This window comes from Onychostoma macrolepis, chromosome 03, assembly GCF_012432095.1.
Source record: "Onychostoma macrolepis isolate SWU-2019 chromosome 03, ASM1243209v1, whole genome shotgun sequence".
NCBI lineage: Eukaryota > Metazoa > Chordata > Actinopteri > Cypriniformes > Cyprinidae > Onychostoma > Onychostoma macrolepis.
This window is the reverse complement of record NC_081157.1, coordinates 22,442,990-22,468,463: the sequence shown is the minus strand read 5'-3', so window position 1 is coordinate 22,468,463 and position 25,474 is coordinate 22,442,990. Positions and strand designations below refer to the sequence as shown.

Below are 25,474 nucleotides of genomic sequence, written 5' to 3'. Positions count from 1 at the left end.
GCATCCATTGCTGAGCAAGTGATGTAATGCTACATTTCTCCAAATCTGTTCTGATGCAGAAAAATAATTTTGTCTAAGTTCACTGTCTTGTCACATTTTGTCTGCATACTTATCTTGTTTTGAGTATTGTCCCTTATGCGTGCCTCTTTGCTTTTCTTCATACCTGCCTGGGGGCTATAGTTGAAAATTGGCTAAACTGACCCAGAAGTGTCTATTAATGAGTACAGTCTCTGTAAATCTAAAGCCAATAAAGTATGGAAAATCTGCTGACCTTCTGGCCCTGAACACAAATAAGGAATCTGATGATGTAAATGTGACTTGCAAATAAAATAAAATCTGTATGGTTAAAAGAAAAAAAAAACTCAAACAAGTCATGAGATGTTAACGGATGGAGATATTTTTTAATCCTTGTAAGCAGCTGTTTAATACACTGTTTAATGTACTTGTAAGCAGCAGTTTATGTACTTGTAGAACTGAACAGTGTGATTGACAGGTTAACAGGTGGCCTGGACCTCTATTTAAAGTAATTAACTTTACAGTATTGTTTACTATACAGCACATAATAATCTAATAACACACATGTCTTTTCCTACAGAATTATTACAAGATTCCCATGTTTCGATTTGAAACTTATTGTAATCCTGTATATCCAAGTTTATTAGGAATGATACAAACAACATCAAGACTAAGGTAGCATAACACAGGTACACCTTATCAACCCCGACTAAAGAAAAAAAAACATCTCGAACATCTCAGGATGTTTTGGCCATTGCTTCAGCTCTAACTAAGAGTCTTCATCCATCATAAATAAGACATTCTGTCTTTAATAAATAGGCTGTTTGGCATTTCTACCAAACCTTGTGTATCACTCTGCTTTGAAATGCAGAAAATCACCAGGAGAGCTTGTTCGAGAGTGAAAATGTTAAGAACCGCCACCAAATTAGCAATGATCCATCAAAATGTAACAGCAGAAGCCACTTCCTCTCTCAACTGTCCAAATTGGTCCAAAGGTCGTGGGTGAACAGTTTCCCAGTTTTATTCAGTCATGCTGAACAAAATGATGAGCCATTTGCCATTATAATACATATTTACAGTCATACTGTATATAACATCACCGATATCTTCTCATCGGAAAGTGATATTTATATGGAAATGTATTCTGGTTGTGTTTGATCTAGGCATAAACAACAATAACTTTATATAAAGTCGTGTGATAATGACGTTGATTGGTCGACCGACTCAAACAGAACAAAAAGAATATAGTGTAAAAAAAAAAAGGAGATCCATCCAACTTTCAGATTTTAAATGGACTGGCTGCTCGGCTGTGGTCCAGGTCGGTGGTTTTCCAATTTATCACAGGCCTCAGCCTCCAAACCAATGGACTGGAAAAGAAAAGGTAGGATTTCAGAAAGCAAAAACAATACAAAGAATAAAGCCTTTAGCCTTGTAGCAACTATTCTAAGAATTCTATTCTTCAGATACAGCTTAGATGTGATCCAAGTATTTGTTTTCCTTCAGATCTAAGGGGCATTTATGTACAGAACAACCAGTTGAGATCTACACGCCTTCAGTAGTGTCATAGAGTCCATTATGCAATAGTGACCATTTAGTAGAAATGTTGCTTCTTAAGGCACCAACATATACTAACATTCAAAGCTTCCATGTTTCTCAACATTCTAAATGTATTCTAATTAGAATGGTTAGAATGTTGGCGCTGCCTGAGAAAGGAACATGTACCTGGTTGTTATGTGTTTATGGTCTATATCACTTCTTTGTGTATAATGTTTCATAATCTGATGACTAAGGTGTGATGGCCCAGACGTGTTTGGTTCGAGAAGATTTAGTGATGTTCTACTTGTGATGTTCTCTGGCTGGCTGTTTGCTCTGATAAGCCTGACATTTATAACCATAATCGATGAGCATCCGTCCCTCTTTAGTCATAGTCATCTTTAGTCATCTTTAGTTATAGTCACGTTACTAATAAGTGATAAAATGAAGTAGTCGCGTAGCTAAGGGTGGGCCTGGGGACTTTCATCCGTGGCCCACCCAATGAGAAGTTTGTAATTTTCCAAATGGATGTAATTTATTAAACAATACTAATAAATGTCTTATTTCACTGAAACTTTATTTATTAACCATATTAAATGCTTGTTTTCATGGTCAATTACAGGTCGTTTCTTAGTTTTCCCTCTTCCTATAGGTGCATATCGCTTGTCAAAATGATGATTCATCCGTTTCTGTTAGTCCCACCCACAATGTTATGTTTACACCTATGTTTACAACGTAAGGATATAATAGTAAAATGCGTGCGTTTCTGAAGTTAAATTTGAAAATAGCCTAGTGAAGCAAACATAAATCAGATCAATTCTTTAAAAAGTAAAATCTTAGCAATAAACCCGACTGACCATCTGAGGGTGCTGGATTTATCGATTGGAAACTTCTGAACCAAGCGTGTTTGAAACATCATATTAGCACAGGTACAGTGTTTGATCCGCTAAACAGATGCATCCTTTGTGGAAAGAAACACATAAACATTATGCTAGATCCTGGTCGCCACAACAAACTGTATAATTTGTAGCTGCGCACATTTCTGCGGTCCTCGATGCGCGTGAACTGACAGAGACGCTTGATTATGAAATCATCAGTGAAGCCCCGTTGTTTCACACTGAGGTAATGCTTTTTAATAAACTTCCTTTAGTTAACGTTAGTTAATGCATTAACTAACATTAGCAATACATTTGTTATCGTGTTTATTCATCTTTGTGTAAAAACCAAACTCAGCTCAGGCAAAATGTTAACAATGTTACATTTTTAAATGTTAACTTTTAATTTCAATAATGTCCTATTAGTACATTTTGAAATTAACATTAACATAACAAATGTTAATACATGCTTTAGAAGTACTTTGTAATGAACCTTGGTGCTGTATTTTTTGTTGGCAATTTGACATGCAGTTTTCATATGCTACACACCTGGCCCACCCAGTTTTATGTTGGCCCACCCACTTAAACATTTCTGGCTACGCTAGTGAAATGAAGGCCTTAGAGAAACTGAATAATTGCAACAAATGAATGCTGTTCAAATACATTACAAAAAATGTAAATCTGCATCAAATCCAGATGAGTAAAGATATGAATATATTAATAGTAAAATGAATTGCTAGAATACTCCAAATTAATATAAATGTAAATTAAATTAGATGAAAATTTACATTTTATTAATTGGTTGTAATGCTATATGCTTTTGTTATTTTTATTAGTTTTGCAAATATTTCTATTAGCTTTATTTTTTTATTTCAATTTGAGTCACTTTTATGGAAGCCTATTTCTTATTTCACAATTCTGACTTTTTTCCCCTCACAATTGCGAATTTACATCTCACAAGTCTTACTTTTTTCTTTTTTTTTCAGAATTGTATGATATGAACTAACAGTTACAAATTCAGAATTATGAGATATACAGTATACTTGCAAATGAGAGAAATATAGTCCAAATTGCGAGATAGAAACGGGCAATTCTGGGTTTATAAGATATAATATAAACTTAGAATTATAAGATGTAAACTCAGAATTGCCCGTTTGTATCTTGTTTTCTCAGAATCTTGAGATATAAACCCACAAATTGTGAGTTATGAAGGCCAATTCTGAGGGGGGGGGGGATATTTTCTTATCATGGCGAGTTTATATCTCACCACTCTGACTTTATAAGTCCGATTTTTTGAGATTTAAAGTCGCAGTTCTAAAAAATTAAAAAAGTTTTTTTAAGTTTTTGAAATTTCAATGTTTAGATCTGTAGATCTATATACTGTATATATATATATAGAGAGAGAGAGATTTAGATTTTTAGATCTGTAGATCTATATACTGTATATATATAGAGAGAGAGAGAGAGATTTAGATTTTTAGATCTATCTATATATATATATCAGCTTCAGGTTTAGTTAATGATAACAACATTGACGTTGACCCTGGTCTTCATACTAGGTGAATGTCTATGCATTGTTTAAAAGATGTTGCTAAAGATGTGTTTCATAATCAAAGGCACTTACTTGATAGCTCTGGACATGGTCGTTGAAATCAAAGCTTCTTGGAGGGAAGGAGGCCTCATTCTGTTGGGTTCTGCTGAGGCGCTGACGAGCAGGGTGACCGTTGCTGACCTCGTTGACCCTGTGGATGCACAGCACTTGCTGGAAGCTCCGCTTAAAGTTGTCCGACAGAAAGCCATAGAGCAGCGGATTGGCGCAGCTGTTGACGTAGGTCAGGATGACGGTGAGAAAGTAGACGCCAGTGACAAGGCTGTTCTCTGGGAGGGTGCTGATCAGGTTGAGGATGTTGAGTATGAAAAACGGCAGCCAGCACATGACAAACACCACCACGATGATCACCACCATTCTCGTCACTTTCTTCTCAGACTTGCGGCGTTTGGAGAGTCCCGCTCGCGCACCGGCGGACTTTACCTTGATTACAATAAGCAGGTAACACAGGCAGATGACCAGAAGTGGGCAGAAGAAACCTAATATGGCAGTGTAGAGAATGAACGCGGTCGACCACACGTCACGTGGTTCAGGCCAGCTCAGGTTGCAGGTGTTGAGCTCTGGCTGAACGTCACAGTAAATGATGACTGGCAGTGTCAGCAGACAGGACAGTGCCCATACCATGCTATTTATCACCTTGGCAACACTGGGCCGCCGCCACCTCGTGCTGCGGATAGGATGTACCACAGCCATATAGCGATCAATGCTCATTACTGTCAGACAGAATGTGCTAGTAAATTGACTGATGGAGTCTGCCCACATCAGAATACGGCAGAGGAAGTTGCCAAATGGCCAGTAGGCGAGCACATTGTGGGTGGTGAGAAATGGAAGTCCCAGGATGTACAGCTCGTCAGCCACTGCCAGGTTTAAGATGTACATGTTGGTGACCGTCTTCATTTTGGTGTAGCGCAGGACCACGAAAATGGCCAGAGAGTTGCCCGTCAAACCCACGACGAACACCACGAGGTAGATTACGGCCAGGACCTTTGTGCTGTCTTCCTCGGCCATCAAGCTTCCATTCAGTTGAAGGGAAATATTGGTGAATTCATTGGACTGGTTTGCATAGTCTGAGATTGAGGTGTTGCACATGGGCCCCTGAGTTGCCATATTTAGAGACAGGCACCGACTTGGCAAGGAACCGCTGACTTTTGAGTCACCAAAGGGCTAAAAAGAACAAAATGAGAATGCAAAATAGTGGTTTATCTCAGCAGCATGATATTTAAAATGTGAAATTAAACACACATGGTTGACTCTTATGCACACACTGTAGGATAAAAATCCATAGAAAAATGGCATTATGTGATAAGTTTATTGGACATTCCTTTAACACAATGCAATGTTTAATTCAAAATTATGGGAAAAATCAATATGGAAAAATCCTTCAAACACAATGTTTTTTTTACAGCTTTTCTTAGTGCACAGAAAGCATTTAAAACATGATTAAAACATGAACCGAACAATTCTGAGAGTATTAAATATGACATAAATACTCTTGACTTGGAAATACCTTCCTAATTCGGGACGGATACTCAACCAGCTTTTTCAGTCCTAATAATAAAGGTTCCCCAATGGTTCTTTGGGGTAAAAAATGATTTTTTTAAGAGGTTCTTCAGATCAGCATATTGTTTTCAGAGTGAATGGTTTTCTGAAGATCTAGAAAATAAAAATACATTTTTGAAGGAATTTAAAGGTTCTTCTATGGAATCAGGTTGTAAAACCCAATTTGGTTTTAACTGGAAAGTTTATTTTTAGATATGCACTGATAATTAAAAAAAATAAAATTAAAAAAATCCATAGATATTAGAAAACGTGTTTGTTACCTCAACAAAAAAGTCAAAGGCTTTTCCTCAATTAATTGGCATTTTTTCGTAGTTCAAAAACTTGCATATTCATATTGCATTGTCATTGCATGAAGAATGTAGCTGTTGTTTATGTGTTGCATGACCTTGACTTTAAGTGGTACTCGCGCTGGATATGAGGCGTGCAAAGTGAACACAGCGACACAATGTGTTGCACAAATAAAGCACAGCCTCAGAAATGCGCTGAACCATAAATCGAAACAAAGGGTAACGATGTCACTGTTATGAGTACAAACAGTCCAGTGGACACTAATTCATATGAACCATCCGCATTTGCACCGGTGAATATTTAACTTGGCTTCTATGCCACAAGCTCTAGTTAAACGAGTGCGTGACTTTAACAAAAGGCCGTGTTGATGTGCCGACACATCCACTTATTTGCCGTCTTATTTTTCCGTTGCATCTTTGTGGCAGCTGTAATACAGACAGACGGTTTATTTAATCACGAGCCCTTGTTCAGCTTGCGAATGAATCATCTATGGTGCACATGCAGATCTCTTTGTGCAGGATGGTCATTCGCCAATTCTTAATATATGTATAGGTCTATATGTAAGATTTCAATCATTTGAATAACGATAAAAGTTACGAATTACTGAGGGTGCGAATTTTCACTTGACAGTTCATTGAGGGAGTAACCATAGCATTCAAGCATTGTCACTTTATGATTAATTGAATTTAGCTACTAAATTTTTTAAAGGTAAGTGATTGCAATCAATTTATTTTAGCTACATTTAAATAAACAAATTTAGTTGACTGACTTTCTACGTATTTTTTTTTAAATTTTTATTAAATGCTAAAATTAATTGTTTGCAACTACTTACCCTATTTGTTTCAGTGTATATAGGCTATATGGAAATCAGCTTTAGGATGTCACTGCGATTCGCAGTCTTTATGGGAAAACTAACAAAATATTTATATATTTCAACTAGTAGCCTATATATTTAACAAAGTGTAAATTTTACTGTCACGAATTTGCAGTAAGATGATCATACCAATCAAAAAAGAAAAGAACAGAAAAAAAGCTTACATGCTTTTGTTGCAATAGGTAGGCTAGAGTTTTCAAGGGAAAATGCAATTTGAAAGGTTGGAATTAAAGTTGGTAACGCGATAACACGACCATTTCCAGTAAATGCCATGTAAAGTATTAGGCTTAATCAGCCACACAATGAAGCTATTTCACTCTTATTTAGTTATAGTGTATAGCCACAACCCTACCTCAAACGCAACGCACGGTCCTCTGGGTCTCAGGAGCGCTTCCACGAATTGATCAGAATCTTCTCCGTTTCTGTGATCAATAAGGATTAGATGACTCAATGTCTCTTTGTCTAAGATCCAACATCAAGAGCCAGCACATCACCTTCATCCCCGATTACAGTTTAGAAGAGTTCACATAAGGCGTTGTTTTGCAATGCGCACGTAATCACCATTGTTTTCTTTGAGAAAAGCACAAGTTTATATGACTATAGCATCCACATCTGGCCAACCAAGAAAGCCACTATTTGTACACCTAATAAATGTCTAAATGTACTTGTAGTGTTTTCCTCCGTGAAACGGCTGAATCATTCAGGTCTGTTCAGGTGGAGAGGTGCTGCTCTCTCCAAGCGCGCACGGTTTAATGGGTTTGGCTGGTCTTCTGCGCGTAACAGGACCAGAGCAGAGGACTTCATACGTCACAGGCACGTACGAGTTTCTGTTTTCCTTATAGTCCTTATAGTCATGCATGGATCTGCACGTTGCACGAACCCCTAATGGTGAATTTATTGATACACTGAAGTAGGCTATATTAATGTGTCATTCCTGAAGCAGGTGACAGATCATAAAACTGTCGCGCAACGAAAAGTAGCAGTGTAAAAATTTATGGTCTTTTTACTATGCCTTTGAAAACACACTACTGTACATCTGCCTAAGACTAACTTGCATTTTCTTCTTGTGCCTACTAAAAATTAAAAGATATAAATATCAAATTGTGTACTAATTGGATTTTTTTTTTTTAATTTCCATTAAGTGTCTCAAAGTATTTTTCCTGTGCATTACTGGAGTCTTTAGTGTTCTTGCAGGGTTCGGTATTGTAAGTTTTTCAGACATTTGTCCTTTTTGAAAGGGTCAAATGTCTAAATTGTAAATCTTTACTGGCAGGGTGAACAACCCAGTGTGCAAAACCGCTGAAAAACTCTATTGTTTAAATATTTTAAAGCCATATTTTACAGGTTTAAGAAATGACAAGGGTGTGTATGCCTGCATTCCACTTTCACAATATAGACCTGCAGAGTTCTAATAGCAAATTGAGGTTTACTATGCAGTAAAAGAGAAATGCTTTGTGTTTTATTAGTTCAAAGCTCTGATGCCAGTTAGGATTAGGTTTGCAGGGTTTTTGTGTGTGTGTGTGTGTGTGTGTGTGTGTGTGTGTGTGTGCCAATTTCTGGATGGTTTTCAGTATTTAAAGGTAGAACCTGGTTCTCCATAATTGTAATTGTAAATCCAAGTCCAGTACATCAGTGATCCTTGCAGATTTCTTATCACAGTGGCTTACGTGAAAGTGCACAAATTACATGCAAATAATAAGAGTCACACGCTGAGCTCAAACCCCAGAAGCAAGATACATCTGTGAAGCAGAGAACATTTTACAGCGTAATGATGACTGTCAGAAATGTTGACTGACTGAAGTGGATGAGGATATATATTTAGACAATTAGCAAATATCCATGTTCTGGTTTGTATGAGAATCACTCACACAGCTTTCCTATTTTTTATTTTATTTTAAGTATGGATGTACATTTCCACCACATGAGAAAAATACTTTGGTAAATCATAAATATGATATTTAAAAAATCATATTTATAAAATAAAAAGTCAGAATTATGAGATAAAAAGATTCAATTATGACATAAATGTCACAATTAAGAAATAAAAGTCAAAATTCAGAGAAAAAAACACTGAAATTATGAAATTAAGAAGTAAAAATTATGACATACTAAATCATATTCATGAGATGTAAATAATTAGATAAAAGTCATAATTCTAATGTAGCCTAATGTTTGACTATTTATGTGATAATTATGACTTGTATGTCATAATTTCCACTTATGTCGTTATTTAAACATTTTATCTCATGGCATTTTATGTCATAATTATTCATTTCCAAATCATGGTTTGTTTTCTTATGTTGCAGAAATAGGCTTCCATTGGGGACAATGGTAGTTCGTTTCAGTCTGAAAGCAGAAAGTTAAGGCAGGCAGTTAAGAAGGAAAAGGAAGTTTCATATCATGAAAATGTTTTGGTATTACTGTGGTTTCTAATCAGTAGGCCCTTGACTTGGAAGTCTCTAAGGAATAGTTCACCCTAAAATGAAAATTCTCTCATAACTTATTTTCTTAAAAACAAATAAAGCCATGCAAGTTTGCTCTTTTTATCAGAGCTGCATTATCAAAATGTTCCTTTTATCTTCTCTGATAGGTCTATAAATGAATATAGATCAGTATGTCTTGATTATTATAGAATACAGGCAGACACTTCTGTGGAGTTTCCAAAGATCAATGGAGAAAGGGCATCATAAAAATGGTTAAATAAAGTGCAGGATGATCTGGGCAGAAGAAGGGAAACACAAAGATACAGGAAGAGGAGGAGCAGGGAATGGAGGCCGTTTCCTTCCTGCCCAGTGTGAGACTTTAAAAAAAAAGAAAAGTCAAACAGACAGGGAATCCATATCATCCTGATGGCTCTGGTATGTTGGTGTGTTGATGAATGTATAAGGTGCATATATAACGCTATAGCCTACTGTGAGACCATGTGTCATTTGGAAATAACAGATCTACTTCACTCACTTTAACTGAACTTTGCTGCATGTATGATCACTAACGCAGCCTCTCAGTCAAGTTTATTTGTATTGTACTTGTCACAATACACACTGTTTCAAAGCAGCTTCACAGAAAATGTCAATGATAAATGTTACATCAAGATGTTAATGTTTATTAATATCTTCTAGTATTAATAAACCTCTAGTATGTTTATTAATATTCTTTGAGTAACATTGAATGCTTGTTCAGTGTTCTCTGGTCTTTAATAACGTTCTCAAAATAATAGCACAAAAACATTATTTCTGCATCATTCATGGAACTATCTGGTTTACTGTCCTTGTAGGGACTCTCAATAGGCGTAATGGCTTTTCTACTGTAAAAAACACATATTCTATCGCCCTACCCCTCAAAGAAAACTCAAAAAAAAAAAAAAAAAGTGACACGAGTCACCCATGAGTTGGTGTGTGTTCAGTCCCCAGTAGGATATAAAAACAAAGTGTCACACACACACATACACAAACACACACACAATTATTCTCTGTAATGCTACTCCAATGTGACAACAAGCAAGTTTTTGGCCATGTTTACACAAGCATAAAAACCTCATTAGATCCATTCTGAGCTTATCAGGTTTTTTATGGCATTATATCACGTTCCCATTGGATACTGCACTGCTTTTGTCATGACACCATTCCAAACTCTGGACTCTGACTGCTGCTAATGTTGGTTAAATGAACTCAAGCCCACCTCAGAAAAGTGACATTTTATTTTTAAGTGGCATTATTATGACAGTAAAGCTCACGCCTTGTCTATTCTTTTACTTCTGCTGATAAGAGTATGATGCTCAGTACTGTAACTAAGATGCACAACGACTGGAAATAAGCCCTACAAAACAAAAACACAAAATCATCAAATTTTCATAAAGAAACCATATGAGAGAGCTCTTTGTTTACCTCTAATAAAACACTTCAAAGTGCTCATATTTATACAAAGAATCTTTCTTTTATCTGAAGTCATTATCTGAAGTTATTGGTGAGTTATTCTCAGTTACATACTGAATTTCACTTGTTTAATAAATATTTGAAATTCAAAGGGAACATTTATTTTTTGCTTACTATATCACTATCGACCATTCGTTGTGGCTTACAACACACAGTAGACTTTCTATAATAAAGATGCAGGTGAGGTCTCTATCGGTCTGATCTTCTTGAGGACAAGGCATTTCCAGCACTCCCTCTGGGCTTCTTTCCTTAGAAGAAGAAGAAAAAAACTTTGAGTGCCAATGTCAGCTCCTCTGTTAACCACTAGATGGCACTATACACTCTTAAAAATAAAGGTGCTTCAAGATGCCATAGAAAAACCTTTTTGTCTAAATGGTTCCATAAAGAACCTTTAACATCTGAAGAACCTTTCTGTTTGACAAAAGGTTCTTTGTGGTGAAAGAAGGTTCCTCAAAAAAGGTAAGAAAGAGATGGTTCTTTAAAGAACCTTTGACCGAATGGTTCTTTGTGGTACCAAAAATGGTTCTTCTATGGCATCGCTTGAAGAACCTTTTGAAGCACCTTTATTTTTAAGAGTGTAAGACCACTTTTTACACTTTTTAAAATTAATCAACTTAATCGATATTATGAGTTAATGTTTGTAGTGACTTTATCAGTATTATAACATCACAGATATAGGGCTACACACAATATCAATAATTATATCATATTTCTTTTGTGTTAATAGCTTAAAAGTAATTTTAATAATTACTACTACTACTACTACTAATAATAATAATAGGCTACTATTATTATTTAATAATAATAATAACTGAACACAGTTTTAAGGAGATTTTAATCTTGCTAAAATCTTGAAAATGACATCTTGCGCAGATCTTTTCTCTAACTTCATATTTCCTCGCGATCACGCAACATTCATTGTTTATACTCACATTCTCTGCACTCACTTAACGCACGATTAACACAGCGCGCATCCCTACTAACAATTCTTGGTTCCCAGAACGTTCTGGGAACGTTAGTTTTTGGTTCCCAGAACGTTATTTTTTATGGTTTGTTTTTGGTTAGCCAGGAAAGTTTTCTTAACAGAAATAGAACGTTCCCATAACGTTAGTTTTTGGTTTGTACAACGTTATTCTTATGTTCCCAGAACGTTATTTTTTTGTTTTTAGAACGTTATTCTAACGTTCCCCTAACGTTATTATAACGTTTCCCTAACCTATTTACTCCAGTATGACCACTCCACTGTAGGTCAGTAATCATTCAGCACACACGTCCCAGTGTAACAAATTGCATGGAAATTATCCGTATGGACGCCTAATCAGCATTATAAAACCATATCTTGTTTTTATCTATTGTTTAATTAATAAAAAATTATCTGAGCACATCAACTATCATATGTAAGATTAAATAAGATTAAATCTGTCCATTACGGGTTAGCTAAGTTACCAATATTTTATTTCTTCAGCACCAAATAAAAATTACTTCACACAATGTATGGTTTATAAAATATGACGTTTATTCACAGATATTAAAAAAATAATAAAAAATTACCCAGGCCCACCCACTTTCATCTGTGGCCCACCCAATGAGAAGTTTGTAATTTTCCAAATGGATGTAATTTTTTAAACAATACTAATAAACGTCTTATTTCACTGTAACTTTATTTATTAACAATATTAAACGCTTGTTTTCATGGTCAATTACAGGTCGTTTCTTAGTTTTCCCTCTTCCTATAGGTGCATCGCTTGTCAAAATGATGATTCGCCTGTTTCTGTTAGTCCCACCCACAATGTTATGTTTACGACGTAAGGACATAATAGTAAAATGCGCGCGTTTGTGAAGTTAATTTGAAAATAGCCTAGTGAAGCAAACATAAATCAGATCAATTCTTTTAAAAAGTAAAAGTATTAGCAATTATTCCGGACCGTCTACAAATGAAACCCGACAGACCACCTGAGGGTGCTGGATTTATCGATTGGAAACTTCTGAATCAAGCGTGTTTGAAACATCATATTAACAAAGGGACAGTGTTTGATCCGCTAAACAAATGCGTCCTTTGTGGAAAGAAACACATAAACATTATGCTAGATCCTGGTCGCCACAACAAACTGTATAATTTGTAGCTGCGCACATTTCTGCGGTCCTCGATGCGCGTGAACTGACAGAGACGCTTGATTATGAAATCATCAGTGAAGCCCCGTTGTTTCACACTGAGGTAATGCTTTTTAATAAACTTCCTTTAGTTAACATTAGTTAATGCATTAACTAACATTAGCAATACAATTGTTACCGTATTTATTCATCTTTGTTAACCAGCTCAGGCAAATGTTAACAGATACAACTTTTAATTTTAATAATGTCCTATTAGTAAATTTTGAAATGAACATTAACATAACAAATTACTAATGTTAATGCATGCTTTAGAAGTACTGTGTAATGAACCTTGGTGCTGTATTTTTTGTTGGCAATTTGACATGCAGTTTTCATATGCTATACACCTGGCCCACCCAGTTTTATGTAGGCCCACCCACTTAAACATTTCTGGCTACGCTAGTGCTTGATCTAATATTTTATGTTTTTTAAAATGTTGTAGATTTAAGTAGCAAATGAGAATCGCTAAAATGAATGCATATATTTTGAGACAAAGGTCTTCTTTATGATTTTCAGTTTTGTTTAAGATAATTAAAGCAACAGTTTTTAAATAACGAAGAATATGTATGGTATTTGGGGTAAAAAGCGCCCCTGCTTTTGGGGCTAAAGGCGCACAGTAATTAACTTGATAATTAATAGATCACTGACTTTTCCATTTGTTGACATGACATGGTTAGATTCAGATGGTAAATATCATATATTATGTTTGGTGTCCATATTAGAGATAATCACCATGTTTAGAATGAAACCATCATATTTAAAAACATGATATTAATCATATCATATAATAAAATATAATTTGTTGTTACTACTGTAAATATATATTCAATTATTATTGGATCTCCTTCCATACATTCATAATCTTTACTTATTAAAATGATTTTGTTTCTGTATTTAAAATATATATTTTTATATTAACATATTGTAATGACAGTATATTTATTGAAAAAAAATATATATTTTTCAAAATAAGCAGAAAATAGTGCAAACTTTGCTAAAGTGATTGTTTTGAACAAGTATTAACTTACATGTTATTTAAAAAAAACAACAACAACATTATTTTAGCTAAAGTATGTATCAACACCGTGTGCCTTTTACCCCATGCTGGTGGGCCTTTTACCCTGTGTGTGGGGTAAAAGGCCCCCCTTGCCACCTCATACATTTATAAGATTTTTAAACAAAATAAACAACTTGAATGATTTATTTTCACACAAAATCTGTTGCTCCATTAATGTTCAATACAACGTATATATATTTTTCCTGCAATTATACATTTTAGGCGCAGTGAATAGCACATTTTTTCTTAAGAGGGGCCCCGTTGTACCCTATATATATATATATATATATATATACAACATAGAATGAGAGAGACAACAATTTATAATTATTTAATAATTATTAAATTAATTATATAATTATTTGATATTTATTTAATAAATATTTAATAATTATACAATAAATAATACTTTGCTGCTTTTTAATAAAGACTTTTTTTATTTACAGAGGATGCAGGACTGGTCTGTGTAACAGGATTTCTTCAAGCCTTTCGGGTGCTTGCATTTTCTGAAGTCCCAGTCCATTATCAGAGTAAAGTATACAGATCAGCTTCTTTCTTGTTCATGTGTTGTTTTTCAATCCTCCTATTTCATTCTCATCCACAAAGCTTAAGGTCTGGAAGTGTTGTGAATCTGTCGGGGTTTATTATGCTGCAGCCAATCAGAAAACTATCACTGTGTCTAAAATCATTAACTCTCATTCACAATTCCTTAATGAACTAACAAAAATGTTTAACTCTGGCCCTACAGAGCTCAGAATGAGGAAAATCTTGTTCCTGTATGGATCAGTTGGTCTTGTTTTAGTAAACTCGGTTGCACTGATGATACACTGTAAAAAGTGATGTTGACTTAACTTAAAAAAATTGAGGAAACCCGTTGCCTTAAAATTATTAAGTACATAATATATATATATTTTTTTAAAGTTAAGTGAACTTGACAATTCAATTAACTTATTTTTTTAATTATCATTTACTTAAAAATCTTCTTCCACAGTTCGTGGTATAAACTCTGGTGGGAGATTTTAGAGTCATTTTCTTTCCGTCTGAGTGGCTCTTCACTGTAGCACTGCTGATTTTATCCATTTTTGCATCCTGTAAGTATGAGCTGAAGTGGATTTTATCACTACATGGGAATCATCCATCATGCTGTCTTTGCCGCATCTGTGCATTAACTGAGGCTGATCAATTGTAACTAATCTTCAAATCTTTTCCTCTCTCAAATCTCAGGGAAACCTGTCAACACAGAGTCTCAGGAGGCTTCTCGGGTGAGTTATTATGATTACATATGAATTTGGTTAATTAATACAATCATTTTAAATACACTGACATTTAATGTGGACAACAATAGAAAGCTGTCATGTTTAAAATACATTTTTCTTCTAATTGCAGATGTTGATAGATTATAATGGGACTCCTGGTACAAAACATACCAGAATAGGAATGAACCAGATGGCTTGAGAATCTGTTGAAATGGAAACTCTGAGAACAGAGAGGAGCATCAAGAAGAGGAGATCAACTAACAGTAAAGTGAACTGCACTTTCTAAAAGATCTGACTGAACTTTTCTCACTGGGCAGAGGTTTTTTAATGGTATGAAACATTTCTGAGGGTAAGACTATCGAACATGCCATTGTTCTTGGTTTTTTTTGCGTAACTATTAACAGCAGAGACTGGTGCACATCATCATAGTTCGGGCTGGATTATTTATTTTTTTATCTGCAGTGTTGTGCCATTGATATTGTTTATGTTGTTTGTGGTTCCCAAAGTATGTTGTATTCTACTTTGAAGTGACTTAAGACTTACTTTCAACTAGTATATTTATATGCATTTACATGTAATATGTATTTTTATTTATTTATTTATGTAATTGTATGTACTTGGGTTTCTCTGCTTTGTTCTTATTTTATTGCTGACTTACTTTTAAAGTGCTTGAAACACTATCAACAATATTTATTAAATCAATATTATCTTTTTTTGCTGTATTTACCAAAACAGGTAATGAGGAATGTTGAGTTCCACCTTAACTGTATTGTGACCATTGTATTTCAAGGGTTAGGTGTATGTTTCATGGCTAGAGTAAGCTGCAAAGTGGATCCATAGTTGAACGTCTAACATAATATGCTCTTCTGTTGCTTTTTCCACTGACATTTTCTGTGAAACATGTTCTGTCTCTTCATTCTCTGTGAGATGTTTGCTTATGCACATCCACTTCTGACAAGATTAATGATATTCTGCCTTATTCTTCTGATAAATTTGTGTAAGATATCATCTTAAATGTAAGAAGACCTTTGTTATACAATATAGGTTTATTTTATTATTCGGAAGTATTTTGAAATGTATTTTTCTTACAATATTTCTGAATTTATTTTTAGTGTTTTTGCACCAAGTTCAAGCACATGATCTCATGTGGTATTAAATTATGATCTACATCGCTTGAGAGGTACATTAGCTCTGTAAATTACAATAAATATGTTGTAAGAAATTGCAGTTTGCCCCAAGAATGGAACCCAACTCGGTATGTTTTTTTTAAATATAATTTTATTTATTGTCTTGGGTTGCAATTTTTAATAATTCAGTGACATAAAGTGTGTCTTGACGTTTATGCACTCATGTCATCATGATGGTCTATCTGTCATGAGTGCAAATAATCTCACATAACCTGCTACTCTATTGCTGCGCGCCCCAAACGGTAGGCCTGACTGATATATTTAAAATTGAACCAGCCCTCTTCAGCCAATCAGTTACGCCAACCGAGACAGCGTCACATTACGTAATTAATATTCATAAGGCAAGACGGCTGTGTTGGCCGATCAGTGTTGCCAAGTCTGCTGTTTCCCCGCGGAATTGGTCTACTTTAACACTGTTGCCGCTGGTTGAAGCGATCCCAATAGCGTAATATTTAACCCCTGTAATGCTAATTTTACCAGGGAAGTCCCACCAAAATCGTGATTTTTACCCGCCGGAACGCGACTTTTACCGGGGGGGGGTCTCCCCTCGAAACACGATTGAGCTACTTTTGAGTAGCAATTGGGCGGGTTTTGTTGTGTAACCTGGCAACCCTGTGGCAGATTCGTTTACGGGAGACCGCGGAGAAGAGCGAAGATTAGATATGTGAAAAACATTTGCCGGTTTTAAAGTAAGTTTTAGTACTTATGAATATTCAATTCTACCTCTCTCGCTTTTTTAGTAGTATACAATCATTTTATATTTATTTCGTAGTGTTGTTGACTCTTTGAAATCCGCTTGCAGCAGTGTATCAAGCTGGGATGCAGACGGATAGGTGTGCTTCTGTATTGTTGTTTACTTGTATTTTTTAAAGAGTTTCGATCATAATGTTCATGATAGTGCCGTGAAAGTGTGAGTTTGAGTTTGCCGTTGTCTTTAAATGAAGTTTTATTTGTCTTATTGAGCGGTTTTATGAGCTTTGAACCAAAATAATAGATTATTTCTTCCCTAACTCCTCGGAGTTTGTATATTTTGACTTTTGCTTGGACGGCACGTGGGAAATTAAAGATTAACGTTAGGCCTACAGTCGACTGTAACGTTACAGTTGCCCCCGCTTTTAGAAAATAGTGTTTCTGGTCCGTAATAATCAGTAGTTTTGAGTCTTTTATCCTGAAGTTGTTTGGCCGGTTGGCATAATCCGTTTATCCTCGTTTAACACGAGCTACTCTGATCCTCTTTGAAAGTCAGATTGATGACAGCACATATTTCACACATCATCTGTTTCACAAGGGCAAATTGACAATATGGTAATAGTGTGTTATTGGCCTGAGTTGCATTGCCATTTAAATGAGTAGTATTCGTAGTAAATGCAAATTAGACAAATACTACACACAAAGGGACGATATTAAGGCTCTGCAATGGTTTTTCAGAGATATTTTTACTTTCCCAATTGCGAATTTGTTCTGGTTCATATTTTTTAGAGAAATAATTAATATAAGTCATTCAGCAAAACCCTGTGACAGCAAATATGTGTACCTGGCAACTTCATGTTACTTTACAACCATAACTAGAATTACATATTCACATGATCAAATGTTAAATAACAGATAAAACGAGGAATTTACTTTTTAGCCCATCACATTTGAGACATTTTTTTCATTGTCTGTCACATTTTGCCCCGATCCTACATTTTGTAATAAATTACGCAGAACAATCTTTCTTTAAAGAGTATGTTATTCACTGGCTTTAAAATGTGATTTGTGTTTTTTTCATATTAAATTTTGAGTTTTATTATTACATTATTTTGGTTATATTACATTATTTTATTTAGATCATAATATTACGGTCAGCGTTCTAAAATTTTGCAGACAAGAGATTTGACTATAAGCATTGCCAGTGTTTGTCTGTAACAGGATTGTTCATTTTAGCTCAGGTTTTTCTTTTTGCAATTTGTTCTTCCTTATTGCTGATCCAGACAATGTACATTGTACAAGATATTTGCTATTGTTTTCACAGAAAAACTGATCTTGTGCCTGAAGGTTGGTTATTGATTAATTGAGTCCCTGTCTTACCATCCTGAACAGAATGGAGACCTCATCTAAAGAAGAATACAAGATCCAGTCGTTTGATTTAGAGACACAGAAACTCCTTAAAACTGCATTGAAAGGTCATTATCTTTGCATGACACATTTTACAATTAGGCTTACAATTGTGTTTTTATTTATATATATATATTTTTTTTTTTTCTCATCAGACCCAGGCTCAGTTGACCTGGAGAAAGTGTCGAACATAATAGTGGACCAATCTTTGAAGGACCAGATCTTTAGTAGGGAGGCCGGACGCATCTGTTACACAATTGTCCAGGTAAACAAATGCTCCACATGCAAGTTTTTATACAGAACACTTAAAAGTTTGCATGTTGCTTTCTCCTCAATGTATAAAAATGCTTACATTTGTCTTGTAGTTTATAAGGACTGAGTTATAATCAGTTGACTCGCTTGATTCAGGCCGAGGCCAAACAGACCAACGGGAACGTGTTTCGGCGTAACCTTCTGAACCGACTGCAGCAGGAATTTAAAGCCAGAGAAGAGACTCGGCAGAGATCCACTGAGGAGTGGGTTTGCCTTGTGTCCTTCATCTGCAACATCTTTGACTACCTCAAGGTGAATAGTTGCCTTCTGTTTTAATGTTTAAAGTATAGATCACCCAAAAATGAAAATTTCACCTTTAGGCTATCCAAGATGTAGAAGAGTTTGTTTCTTTATCAGAACAGATTTGGAGCAGTTTATCATTACATCAATTGCTCATCAATGGATCCTCTACAGTGAATGGGTGCCGTCAGAATGAGAGTCCAAACAGCTGATAAAAACATCACAGTAATCCACAAGTAATCAACACCACTCCAGTCCATCAGTTAATACTGTATGTTGTGAAATGAAAAGCTGCGTGTTTCTAAGAATCAAATCCATCATTAAGACGTTTTTAACTTCAAACCGCTGTTTCCGTCCATAATCCCTAATATTGCTTTCTCCTGAGATAAAGTGGTCTGGTCTGAATTGGGAGAGAAATATGCACATATAAAGCATAGTATACAGGCAAAAGCAGTCCAAAACGGCTCTAAACAAATTTGTTGGTGAATTTTGATGTGAGAGGACAACAGGAGATGGACTTTTTTAAGCGTTATTATGGATTATGAACTTTTTTGGCCAGAAGCGATGGTGTAAAGTTAAAATGCCTTCATGACGCTTTTTTTTTTCTTTTTCTTACAAACACGCAACTTTTCACAAGTGTTAATTGATGGACTGAAGGGGTGTGGATTACTTGTGGATTATTGTGTTGCATTTATCAGCTGTTTGGTCTCTCATTCTGACGGCACCCATTCACTGCAGAATATCCATTGCTGAGCAAGTAATGTAAATTTCTTCAAATTTGTTCTGATGAAGAAACAATCTCATCTACATCTTGGATGAGCTGAGGGTGAGTGAATTTTCAATCATTTTTCATTTCTGGGTGAACTATTCATTTTAGAATCACAACTGGGAAGGTACTCATGCTAACTGTAATTTAAAAAAAAAAAAATACATATGTAAATTCATTTGAAGTGCTCACTCCGTTTTAACTTTATTCTGTTGGCTGCAGGTGAACAACATGCCTATGGTGGCCCTGGTGCACCCCGTCTATGACTGTTTGTTCAGACTGGCCCAATCTGATGCCCTGAAGAACGAGGAGGAGGTGAATCCTGAATATTATTATTGTTTGACTGAAATGGATAGACTAACTGATTAGCAATGACAAATTAGTAATGAAATTGATTAGTAATTAAAAATGGCAAAACTGAATTCTCATTTTCATCAGAAAATGGTTTGATGGGTCAAAATCATTAACAACAACTTTTTGACATTTTCTGTCTCTCTGTCTCAGGTGGACTGTCTGGTGTTACAGTTGCATCGTATTGGAGATCAGCTGGAGAAGATGAACCTGCAGCTCATGGATAAGCTGTTCAATCTCCTGAGGGATGGATTTCTCCTGCAGGAGGACCTGAGCTCCATGGGCCGCCTGCTCCTGCTTGAGATCCTTGAGTTTCGCGCAGGAGGCTGGACTCTCAGTGAAACTGCTCAGAAATACTACTACAGCGAAGTGACGGACTGAGGCCTCCACCTATCATGAGAGGGAAACAAGAAGGCGCAATGAAATTACAATCCGTAGGAACCAAGTGTGGAGGTTTTATTTTTATATTTACCTTTGATGAAGGCTTGGAGATTCACTAGGTATGAGGTTTGACATGAAGTAGAAGACTGGTCAAAGTTAGGTGTAGAACTGGGTTTGGGTTTTGTTTTGACTTTTTTGAATTGACTTTTTAAGTTGGTGATTTTGCTTTCTTGATGCACATTCATAGTTTTATAGTTTTATCCATTCACATTATTTAAAAAAAAAAAAACACAATTTTTTAGATCAAAGTTCTACAACTTTATCAAACTCTGGAATGGCCGTCACCAGTGAATGGCCGCTTGGGGTTTAACTAATAGCTGCTGGTATTATTTCCCCAATTGCAAAGTCTTTCAGTTTGTTTCATGTTCCAATCAGAAGTTACAGAAGATAGGTTGTGAATTTTGTTTCATATTGACTTTGGCTTCCTCATGTCATGATTTAGAAAACACCAACAAATCTGCAAAGAGTAGTCCATGTTGTAATGCTACAGAAATATGTTAATGTCCCAGCATTACCTAGGACAAACTATTAATGTGCAATAGCGTAGTTAAGCAACACTCCTACTACAAATCCAGTTACTGAAAAAAATAAGTTATATCTGAAGGGCTTTTTAAGGTTTTTATTTATTTTATTTTATTTATTTTTTTTGCTATAGTCATGTTATCTTTAGTTATTATTGGTCACAGATCTTTAGACATTTTAGTTACTGAGTTTAAAATTGAATGTAGTTCAACAGTAGCAGCATTAGAATCATGATTCATTTGATTTAGTTTTTATATTTGTCAAAGATTAACACAAAGGGCTGTAATCCTAACACTAGAGGTTACTAGATGATTTTAATATCAATATATGTAATTAATTTTAGTTTTCAGATTTTTATTAAGTTGACTAACAATTTGCCTCGATAGGAGGAATAGACAATTTTATTGTATAGAGAGGAGGATTACTTTATATAATATATATTTATGTTCTATAATACACCTTAAATCAGTGAAATCTGTTTTGATGGTGCAAAAGCAGTTTACAAGAGTAACAGAAATACAATGTTTCCTTGAGGAATATTATACTATATTATATATATTAGGCATTAAGTGTCACAAGTTTGCATATATATATATATATATATATATATATATATATATATATATTCAAGAAGGTCCTGTGGACTGAAATGCTAACATGATGTTAAGTGATATTCCAAAATTTTGTATATAAAAATATAAAATAAAGCTCCTGTGCAGCTGTTTTTTGGCCTCGCTGATTCTTCAAGCTCTTGCAGATTAGACTGTGACAGTATAGTTGTCTTTCTCATGTCCTTTTTGTGATGCCTATCCATCCCAAACTCCTGATGCCGTCAGTCCAAAACAAATCACGTCTGTGGGTAAACTAGGGAGTCCAAACGTCCTCTCTCTACCACCAGCGGTAGTGTGCATATGCCCTGTTGGCTTTGGCCATCTTGTGAAGGTCATGTTTGTGTTTTACTACATTTCCCGCATTAGCGAAGGCAGCCAGCAGCTCTCGAGAGTTTCTCGTACATGTGTGTGCGACGGTGCTTGTTGTGTCTGCATTCTGTGATCATCCACTTCATGGCCAGAAAACGCCACCGATTATCTGAGAGGAACAGGCACCTGCAAGACTAATAATTCAGAGTAAGATTAAACATTAAATTTACTTTATAGAGCTTTGATGTAATTCCTCTTGCTTGACCATACTGTTCGTTGTATGGGAAAGATCTGATTTTGAAAACTAATTTTGCATTTTACAGAAGAAAGTCATACAGGTTTGAAACAACATGAAGGTGAGTAAATGGCGATGATTTTCACTTTTTGAATGAATTATCCCTATAAACATCACTCTGGTTAAAATGATAAATATTAACATAAATATTATCCAAAATATGTGTACATTTATTTCTTCACAACATCTTAGTTGACATCATTAAATTGTATTTTCTTACATAACAACTCTCATATTGACTTTCAGTAATTTCTCTTGAGATATTTCTATCAGTGTTGGCCATTTACCAGGCCAATGATGGGTTTGCAGTTCTCTAGGGCTTGATGGAAGATGGTATATGGATTGGACTTGATCTCTTCTCTCTTAAAGATCTGTCTCTGTCAGAAGGAGATGCATTAACGAGAACACTAGTGCGCTATTTATGAAGGCTATATCTTTAACACCAAGCATTTCTGCAGACTCTGTTGATCTTCTCCTGGATTAATTTAACTTAAAAGTTAAGAATGTTATTGATGATATTGCTCCTGTAAAGGTCAGCACGAAGACTGGCAGACAAAAATAATCTTGGAGAAAATCAACAGCAGTTCAGAGTATGAAAAGACAATGCAGAAAAGCTGAGCGGATGTGGCAGAAGATGAAACTTGAAATTTACTATAGCATCTATAAAGACAGCCTTCATGCTTTCAATGTGAACTAGCCACAGCTAGACAGACCTTCTTCTCAAACCTTATAAACAGTAACTTAAACAACACTCGCACTCTTTTTGCTACTGTTGAGAGACTGACAACCCCCAAGTCAGATTCCCAGTGAAATGCTCTCCGACAGCAAATGCAATGAGTTTGCTTCCTTCTTTTCGGAGAAGATCAATAATATCACAAAGGAGATTGACACATCCTCAAGTTATGCAGAGGTCACACAGAATTGACCGCAATTTCAAAAAGAAGTGACTATGTCTGTTTTTGAAGCAATTGATAGCAAAACTTTGGAAGAAATAGTATGATACCTTAAATCGTCAACCTGCTATCTTGACACACTTCCCACATCTTTTTTCAAAAGTGTGCTTAACTCTTTAGAAGCAGATCTCTTAGAATCTCTTACTTCTTTCTGGGACTTTTCCAAACTCCCTGAAAACTGCAGTTATTAAGCCCCTTCTGAAAAAGCGCAATCTTGATAGCACAATGTTGAGCAACTATAGACCAATATAAAATCTTCCTTTCATAGGTAAGATTATTGAAAAGGTAGTTTTTAATCAGCTGAACAATTACTTAAACTCAAATGGAAACCTGGACAATTTTCAATCTGGTTTCCGAGCCCATCACAGCACAGAGACAGCACTCATTAAGATAATAAATGATATTCGCTTCAATTCTGATTCTGGCAAAATATCAGTGCTGGTACTACTCGATCTTAGTGCTGCGTTTGACACTGTCGATCATAACATACTTCTAGAGAGACTGGAAAACTGGGTCGGGCTTTCTGGGATGGTACTCAAATGGTTAAAGTCATACTTGGAAGGGAGAAGTTATTATGTGAGTATAGGAGAGCATAAGTCTAAGTGGACGTCCATGACATGCGGAGTCCCACAAGGCTCAATTCTTGCTCCCCTCTTGTTTTGCCTGTATATGCTCCCACTAAGTCAAATAATGAGAAAGAACCAAATTGCCCATCACAGCTATGCTGATGATACCAGATTTACCTAGCCTTATCTCCAAATGACTATAGCCCCATTGACTCCCTCTGCCAATGCATTGATGAAATTAACAGTTGGATGTGCCAGAACATTCTTCAGTTAACTGAAATAACTGAAGTCATTGCATTTGGAAATAAAGATGAAGTTCTCAAGGTGAATGCATACCTTGACTCTAGGGGTCAATCAACTAAAAACCAAGTCAAAAATCTTGGGGTGATTCTGGAGACAGACCTTAGTTTTAGTAGTCATGTCAAAGCAGTAACTAAATCAACATACTATCATCTCAAAAACAAGAATTAGATGTTTTGTTTCCAGTCAAGACTTGGAGAAACTTGTTCATGCCTTTATCACCAGCAGGGTGAATTATTGTAATGGTCTCCCGAGCGTCCTTCACACTGGCCCCGGGCCATCGGGCAGTCCTTATAGAGTGGGGGAACTATGACGTCACTTTGTATGCGGATCGGCTGTTAGCATGAAACTGGTTCCTCAACAAAAAGCCAATAGGATTTTTCCATAGGCTTTTGGATTACCGCAAAAAATAAGCTCTGTGTTCAATCATAGTTCATGAAATTTACACGTGTTGTCCATCAAGATAATCTTCACAAAATAATATAACGTTGATGAATTTTGAAGCCTAAATAAAAGCGCCAGAACTGAAAAGCTAAACTTAGGCTATAAACGAACTACAGCACCACGGTCGCTCGCCTTCAACGTCACGACCACCACGCTCCCGACAACTTTTTCAAAACTTATTTTTAATATGTTTAGTGAAACGTATTTGTATATGAATTTTAATCCACACTACATGAACCTTTTCATATAAACTGGAATAAATACAAAACTAGAGCCAAAATAAAACTGAAATGAGACATTAGTAATAATAAATAGTATAGTGAATAAATGAAATAATCATAACTAAAGGACATTTAAAGCACGTATTTCTGAACATTTCTAAATAAGTTGCATTAAAAGTCAATAAATCCTTGATTAATATGAATATTTTAGTTAAAAACGTATTCCCGCGTATTTAATCTTTTAAACAGTGAGCAAGTCTTTGGATATGGTAAGATTAAACTTATTTTAGTCAACTTAGTACCACATTTCAGCTATCATTTTGTTAGGGTGGGTACACAAAATATTATTTTATCCTTGCTTCTACAATCTCTTTCTACTTCATGCGGCCGTACACATTTATTTTTGACGTGGCTTTAAGCACTATGCATCATTAAAGTTTCACTTTCACCACGTAAAGCCAGTAAATGTGGTGTTTACCTGTTATAATCATAATATGAATTTACCTTGTGGTACGAACCCAGAGTCTCTGTATCAGTAGGAAAGCTTCTTCCCTCCGAAGACATGTCGCATTTCGGGGCAAAGCAAAAAAACATTGTCAAACAACAATATAAAATGCTGTAAACTATTCATTGGTTATCCTAAAATTAATTGTATTATAAATTATACTACAACTGGAAAATACTAAATTGATATACTGTTCGGCGTGAT

At 35.5% G+C, this 25,474-nt stretch overlaps 2 protein-coding genes and 1 long non-coding RNA gene across 8 annotated transcripts; 2 read left to right on the top strand and 1 right to left on the bottom strand.

The window, feature by feature from the left end:
• Positions 1 to 374: 374 nt before the first annotated feature.
• sstr5 (somatostatin receptor 5) lies at positions 375 to 7,502 on the bottom strand. Its single transcript, XM_058772038.1, has 3 exons — positions 7,107 to 7,502; positions 4,048 to 5,196; positions 375 to 1,382 (listed from the first exon to the last, which is right to left on the bottom strand). The coding sequence occupies exons 2-3, from the start codon at positions 5,137 to 5,139 to the stop codon at positions 1,302 to 1,304; spliced, it is 1,173 nt and encodes a 390-aa protein (XP_058628021.1). The 5' UTR covers positions 5,140 to 5,196; positions 7,107 to 7,502; the 3' UTR covers positions 375 to 1,301.
• A 5,022-nt stretch (positions 7,503 to 12,524) lies between these two features.
• Positions 12,525 to 16,169, top strand: LOC131537837 (uncharacterized). 2 transcript variants are annotated; one of them, XR_009270402.1, is made up of 4 exons: positions 12,525 to 12,901; positions 14,341 to 14,424; positions 15,119 to 15,156; positions 15,281 to 16,169. It is a non-coding gene; the product is annotated as an uncharacterized LOC131537837 (long non-coding RNA). The 2 variants fall into 2 exon arrangements; XR_009270403.1 differs by having other exon boundaries at positions 14,341 to 14,429.
• A 508-nt stretch (positions 16,170 to 16,677) lies between these two features.
• Positions 16,678 to 21,680, top strand: LOC131536952 (MIF4G domain-containing protein B). 5 transcript variants are annotated; one of them, XM_058770169.1, is made up of 6 exons: positions 16,693 to 17,026; positions 18,420 to 18,502; positions 18,590 to 18,699; positions 18,843 to 18,998; positions 19,975 to 20,067; positions 20,257 to 21,680. In XM_058770169.1, the coding sequence occupies exons 2-6, from the start codon at positions 18,421 to 18,423 to the stop codon at positions 20,482 to 20,484; spliced, it is 669 nt and encodes a 222-aa protein (XP_058626152.1). In that variant the 5' UTR covers positions 16,693 to 17,026; position 18,420; the 3' UTR covers positions 20,485 to 21,680. The 5 variants fall into 5 exon arrangements, with proteins under 5 accessions (XP_058626149.1, XP_058626148.1, XP_058626152.1 ...); XM_058770167.1 differs by lacking the exon at positions 16,693 to 17,026 and adding an exon at positions 17,077 to 17,170; XM_058770166.1 differs by having other exon boundaries at positions 16,678 to 17,026; positions 18,352 to 18,699.
• The last annotated feature ends 3,794 nt before the right edge of the window (positions 21,681 to 25,474 follow it).

What these genes read in the sequence shown, in the direction of transcription:
- sstr5 (XM_058772038.1), bottom strand. Translation starts at nt 5,139, where the DNA reads ATGGCAACTCAGGGGCCCATGTGCAACACCTCAATCTCAGACTATGCA. An exon ending in ACCATGTCCAGAGCTATCAA is followed by an intron (nt 1,383 to 4,047) that starts GTAAGTGCCTTT and finishes TTTCTTTTCCAG; the next exon opens with TCCATTGGTTTGGAGGCTGA.
- LOC131536952 (XM_058770164.1), top strand. An exon ending in ACATCTTTGACTACCTCAAG is followed by an intron (nt 18,999 to 19,974) that starts GTGAATAGTTGC and finishes TGTTGGCTGCAG; the next exon opens with GTGAACAACATGCCTATGGT. An exon ending in CCCTGAAGAACGAGGAGGAG is followed by an intron (nt 20,068 to 20,256) that starts GTGAATCCTGAA and finishes TCTCTGTCTCAG; the next exon opens with GTGGACTGTCTGGTGTTACA.